The sequence below is a fragment of the Daphnia magna genome, linkage group LG6 (genome assembly GCF_020631705.1).
Source record: "Daphnia magna isolate NIES linkage group LG6, ASM2063170v1.1, whole genome shotgun sequence".
NCBI lineage: Eukaryota > Metazoa > Arthropoda > Branchiopoda > Diplostraca > Daphniidae > Daphnia > Daphnia magna.
Genome location: NC_059187.1, coordinates 6,521,723 through 6,527,919, shown reverse-complemented (window position 1 = coordinate 6,527,919; position 6,197 = coordinate 6,521,723). Strand labels below are relative to the sequence as shown.

Sequence of the window (6,197 nt, the reverse complement as noted above, 5' to 3'; positions counted from 1 at the left end):
GTCGAGTGAGTCGAGTAGCACACTGAATTTGATAGTTGAACTGTTTCTTGTGGAAAACATCATGTTTCGACCTGAAAATACCCCAGAAATGAAAACATTATGGAAAAATGGTGCTAAAAATGGTTTGAGAAGTATAGTCAAGTATGTTCTATCAGTGGCTTACAGCGATACTCGACGTTTCAGGTAAAAAGTCCCCAAACTTTCTTTATAATACATGTTATCATTGTTGTTCTACATTATTATTGTAATAATTTCAGTTACGACGAGGAAGGAAAGATATCTCTCAACTTTGGCCATGAGAAAATAACACCAAACACTGTAGTTGTTTGGGGTGGTATATCTTCACACCCAAAGGCTTCTTTGTGCCGAGGAACTGGCAGATTTGATTCATCGACATACACCAACATTCTACAACAACACATCATACCGTTGGCCAAGAAGGACCCATCAAAAACAACTGGTTTGGTTCATGACTAGTAATTAATACATCATCTTACAACATTCAGTTGTTTTTACGTTGAATGTTGAAATTTACTTTTAGGTTTCCTGTCCATAGGAGCAGAAATGCCATGGACTTTATAGCGAAAAACCTGAATGACATTGTCGTGCGTGACTGGCCCAAGTCGTTTTTGTGATGTAGTGCCACTTGAAAGGGATTGGATGGAAATGGGTGAAGAGTTCTCCAAGGGCAACATAAAGGCTGCTGACGAAGAAAGTCTTTGGAGAGCAATTTCCCTTTTGTGGCACAAATTGTGCAACGATGACTTTGTCATTCAACTAATTCAAGACATTCCTTCTTAACTGAGAAATGTTGAACAGTGTGGTGGTATCAGTTACGTTGTTTAACAGCAGGATTGTATCGAATTATCAAGATCAATAAACTTAAACTGATTGTGAGACCTTCATTTTATTTCTATTTCTATTGTACAAAGAGTGATATGGACACAACGATAATACTTAATTTATTGAGAAATCAGTTTACTTATAGCAACTCTGCTAATCCTCTTGCGTTTTTGCTGGGGTGTTGTCGGCTGTGGGGGTAGATACTCGTTGTCGTTCCTCAAACAAAAGATCTCTTCATTGTCCTGTGGGTCAATGTTCTCTTTATCAGCTTTCTTCTTGGGCTTCGTTTTCTGTTAATGAATAAGTTTAAGTTATTAAAAAAGAAGAAAAAATATCAACTTTGAAGTAGAAACAAACTCTAACAATGGGTTCCTTGTTCTTCGCCTGATTGTTTGCTTTCTTGAGAGCAGCCTCTTGTTTCTTCGTTTCCTTCCGCAATTTTTGTTCGTAAGCCTCTTTACTCTGCTGTAGCTCATGGTCGCTTGTTAGATTGCGTGCTGAGCCTAATCTTTTATTCGATTTCAACATGCGTGGCCCACTTTGTGGCACCTTGGTTATAGGTTGTAGGTCGCAGGGTGCGAAATGACGAACCACTGAAGATGAACCGTCGACGTTTTGTTCTGGAACAGATATAGTCGGAGAGGGAGTACACGATACAGAATGCAAAGGTATATGATCCTGCTGTTCATAATACTGGACTGGAGTGGACGAAGCTACTGTCACACTAGAAGAACTCTCGTCGTTTTCTTGTGGAAAAGGAACGGTAGGTGTAGGGGTACACGATCCAGCAGAAACAATCAATCTATCTTGGTACTCCTAACACTGAACTGGATTGGAGTGAGTATGTGGCACGGCATAATCTGCTTGCGAAGTAATAAGAGTAGAAGGAACTGACGACGAAGAAGAGGACGGTGATAGCTGCTGAAGGCGTAGCGGCTGAGCCATTCTTCTAGTAGCTACTGGAGTCAACAATATTCGTCCATGTACTGTAACTGCTAAAGAATATTGCGTTGCTGCTTGTTGCAACACAGGCAGTAATGTTGCAACATCATCCCTCACATAACTTGAAGTCTGCAGAAGGGAATGTGTGGGTTCACTTACTAGAAATCACACATTAAATAATTGAAGTCTACGAAAAAAAAAATAGTTTCTTCATGGTCTCACCTGGTAAATTTGTACCAGGTAAACTTGTCTTTGATAATGAATACATTTTTTCTGGTATCGCTGTACGATTATGTGGGAAAATTCCAGTGGCATAAAGTCCTTTCTTGATGTTGTGTTCGGTAAAAGCTTTCTCGATGGCTAATTTTGAGATGATTGGGACGTCATAAATTATAATAGCCTTGCCTGGATTCTTTCGCATAAATTCATCATGACCCTGATTAAGATATCGTTTGAACGGGCCATAGCAAGTTCTGTCTAATGGTTGAGAACCATGAGATGTGTGGGGTGGTAATGTTTGAAGTACTATTCCTTGTTCTTTGCAATACATCACAACAGAATAACCAACATAAGAGCTGTGGCCGTCAACGAACACCAAGACTGGCTTTGTAGGCGAACAAGTAATCTGACTCCTGAGGTGCTTCAAAAAAAGAAGAAGAAAATCACTTTCATCCATCCACCCGAATTGATTTGCCAACGGAAGCCATCCGTGCGGAACTACGTCCTTCATTTATTGAGACACTTTCACTCTTGGGAATATAAAAACACCTGGATAAAATTTTCCAGAAGCACTAACCATTGGGCACATTGTCACATTTATTCCTCTTTCTGAACCTATATTGGAATAAACCTAAAAATAAATATACTAAGTCAAATTACAAATAATTAAAAATAAATAAAATCAATTACCTGATGTGTTCCTGTTTCAGCAATAACTTTCTCGGAATCTAAAACTGTAGGATCGTTAGTTTCATCTATGTTGAAAATTTCATCATCTGTGAAATCGTATTTCTTGTACAACACCTCAAGTTGGTCGTAGAAGTTCTCCATTACTGGATTGTTCAGGGCACCGGCTCTCGCTATGCTAGTTCCTTCCGGCTTTCTAAGTGTTAACCGAGGATGGCGTTTCATGAAATTTGTAAACCAATCGGCTCCAGCACAACCGTTTTTCGACCAGTTGGAAGGAATGACAATGCCATTATATCGGGCGTACGAAAATGTCAACTCCTTCAACAATTTGGGAGTAAGAGCATATCCCTCTTTTTGAGTTTCAACTAAGTATTCAGCAAGTTCATTTTCTTGGGCTCTTGACAGTATTTGATTGCCATGGCACATTGGTTTCAGTGGGATGTCTCGTGATGCTTTTGATATCTTATGATAGTTATGTAATGTTGTTTTAGAATTACCAGTTTCCTTGCTCACTTTTCTTAATGACTTTCCTTGCAGTTGGGAGATGGCATCCTTGAATTGGCTTTCTGTACAAAGTTGTGTTTCTTTCTTCCTTTTGTGCTTACGTACCATCTGAAAGACATATATGAATTTTCAACTTAATGTACATTAAATAGATTACATTTACAGTTAGACATACCTTGAAACTGATTTCAAACTTATATTGTTCCGAATTACTACAACCTAATCTGTAGAACAGAAATACATCAATGTAAAAATGTTAACATGTGCCTGCAATAAGGATAAGCATTATATTGTATATGAAATATTTTGTTTTCACTACACCTCTTTTTAGTTTGAAATATAAATTAATTAAATGTGGTGTTATTTTTGTTGTCAAATAAACACAATCAACTGTAAGAATTTAAGATTTTTCATACCTACTACTACTGTCACTGTTCGTTTCTGTTCTGCAACTGTCACGCCCACTTCCACACCCACGTCCACTTTAAACCCCGCCTCTTAGAAAAATAAGAATAAAATGGTCTTCTTCAATTTAAATATTTTTTTCTCAACTTTTAAACATCGTCTCAAATTTTTAATAACACCAATTCGATCGAGAATTCATTTCTTGTTCGAACGGTACCAACTGTATATTACAAATTACCTATTTAGATACCATAAAATCAATATAATTGTACTGTCCCAAAATGCACCGCCATCTTTTTGGTGACAGAGAAAAAAGACATTTTACTTTAAGAATAATATTAAAAGAAGTTGAAAACCAAATTTAGTTCCGAAAAAAGATTCAAACATATGGGAAAAAGGGCTTTTAAATCATTGTATTGTAAAAATAAGAATTCATATATTACACAAAGTAATTTGAATAAAATTGGGCAAACTACAATTTTGTACCAAAATGCCCCGGTCTACCCTACATGGCATGTATCAGGTACCGTTTCTTTTGCCTTGTCGTTAAGGCCATGATTTAGAAACACTACATACCAGAAGTCACCGAGCCAAAAATTTTCTGAGAAAATCAGGAATGGTAAACTTGCCATTGGCAAAAAGATTTGGATATACCTTGGAACATCAACCTTGGATGTGGGGTTCACTGATGTCGCCAAGGAAGTGTTGCCTGCTTAATTTGAAGAACTTGGAGATTGCCGCAGGATAAATGTGAACTTTGCGTTTTAAAAGGTTGAAATTAAACCAGACGAGTCTTACATGGAAAATGTCAACAAATTAATAGGTCATGCCAACATGACCGGCATTGTTCAACCTAAATGCACTCAAAATTTAAAAAAAATTACTAGTTTCAGCCATAAATGGACTCGTAGTTTCGTATCGTCGTTGGGTGTTTTCTAGTCAATCAAATGTTAGCAGAAGAGCTAAGCAAGTTGAATTTATACGTTATTGAACCGCTAGATAAAATTAGATGTACTGTAATGCGAGCAGTTTCTCATTATATTTTTATACTTATATTTTTCTTATACAAATTCTATTCCAGGCTTACCAACTTAAACTGCTTAAACTGAGTGCCAAAAATGAGGGCGGCTTTCTTGAGTGCGGCCACCTCTCTCTGTTACATCATGTTTCAACTGTTAACGGACTAGGTTCTGATCAGACCAGAGTAAAGTGTGGACGAAGACCATGGACTGCAAACTGGAAAAAAATGCGGACTTTTATCTGCGGACTGGCCGAAGAAATTTGTTCGATTTTTTGAAAACTTAGTGGTAAAATGAAGACCGTTTCGTACGTGTACTGTATAAAAGGGTGGATCGGACAGTGTAAAATCCGGACTCGTATTTGCGGACTTCCAATACAATACCCATTATCTTAAAAATTCCATGGATTCAAACTACCAAGAAATCCGCAGCTGTGTTTTAGATTGAAGGAAGAATGTACGTAAAAATCAGTGCAACATATTCAATTTCTCTCAAATTCCCATCCTCTATCACGCTCCAAAACCACAACCTCACCCTTACTATAGTGAAGTAATGGCTGAACACAGGATAAACCCAGGATCTATATTAAAATCCATCGAACAATCTATGAAAGGTATTGAAGAACTAAATGCTAAAAGAAGACTAAACCACAACCACAAACCCCATCCGCATCACACCCACTGGACTGACCACTTGAAAGTGGTTATCCAATTATAGTCTCACTAGCGAACCGTAATCATTTGACCGACTGAGTTTGATGAGAAAAAAAACTTCATAAATGGATTAATTGACACCATCGGGCCTGTGGAAGATGGATCAAAGTGGACACACCGTGATCAGCTCTACATATACCATAGTACGGATCGATGAAAGAAACAACTGCTGGAACTACAAGCGGCAAAAGAATTCAAAATTTCGTGCAACTTAGTCAAGTTAAAGCCTGAAAAGTGTAGTATATAATGTACCGATCATCAACACTGACAGTGATCTCATAGAACTATTAACAACCCAAGGCGCCACCAATATCAAACGGTTCCAGACAGGCCCAAGAAGAGTAAAAACACCCATGACAACAGTAGCCTTGACATTTAATACAGTAACACGCCCCCAACAGATCATAATTGCTTAAGAAATATTCGGTTTATAAATACATCCCACGATCATCCCAATGTCCCAATGCTGGCATCTCCAACACCAAGAAGAGACATGTAATATCACCCCAAAATTGACCATGCCGAACAGAATGTCATTAGATTTGCATACGAAAGTTACATCTCTCTTAGTGAGACTGGGAAACTAGTGAACCGAGGAGTCACCAAAACAAAATCAATACACCTCCTAACTACAGAAACTTAGAACCCCGAAATACTAGCCCTCCACCATGAAGTAAATAACCTGAAACTTCAAATAGAGAATCTATTGATTCTCAAATAGAATCAAATATGTCGGGTCATACAGGACACGTACCAAACAGGACAGTAGCAGCTACGGGTCTTGGTGATGATGAACTGGGGGGAAAGAAATACTGGGATGTTGTCAATGTCAATTTCTATATGTGACAAAAAAATCATCGTG

At 37.9% G+C, this 6,197-nt stretch overlaps 2 protein-coding genes across 3 annotated transcripts; one reads left to right on the top strand and one right to left on the bottom strand.

Annotated features, from left to right (window-relative positions):
* On the top strand, nt 1-897 carry LOC116924485. 2 transcript variants are annotated; one of them, XM_032931002.2, is made up of 3 exons: nt 1-183; nt 258-460; nt 542-897. In XM_032931002.2, the coding sequence occupies exons 1-3, from the start codon at nt 62-64 to the stop codon at nt 580-582; spliced, it is 366 nt and encodes a 121-aa protein (XP_032786893.1). In that variant the 5' UTR covers nt 1-61; the 3' UTR covers nt 583-897. The 2 variants fall into 2 exon arrangements, with proteins under 2 accessions (XP_032786893.1, XP_032786894.1); XM_032931003.2 differs by having other exon boundaries at nt 258-476.
* Nucleotides 889-3,650, bottom strand: LOC116924486 (MFS-type transporter clz9-like). Its single transcript, XM_032931004.2, has 7 exons — nt 3,615-3,650; nt 3,374-3,422; nt 2,695-3,306; nt 2,582-2,635; nt 2,008-2,509; nt 1,207-1,943; nt 889-1,133 (listed from the first exon to the last, which is right to left on the bottom strand). The coding sequence occupies exons 3-6, from the start codon at nt 3,304-3,306 to the stop codon at nt 1,660-1,662; spliced, it is 1,452 nt and encodes a 483-aa protein (XP_032786895.2). The 5' UTR covers nt 3,374-3,422; nt 3,615-3,650; the 3' UTR covers nt 889-1,133; nt 1,207-1,659.
* Nucleotides 3,651-6,197: the final 2,547 nt, after the last annotated feature.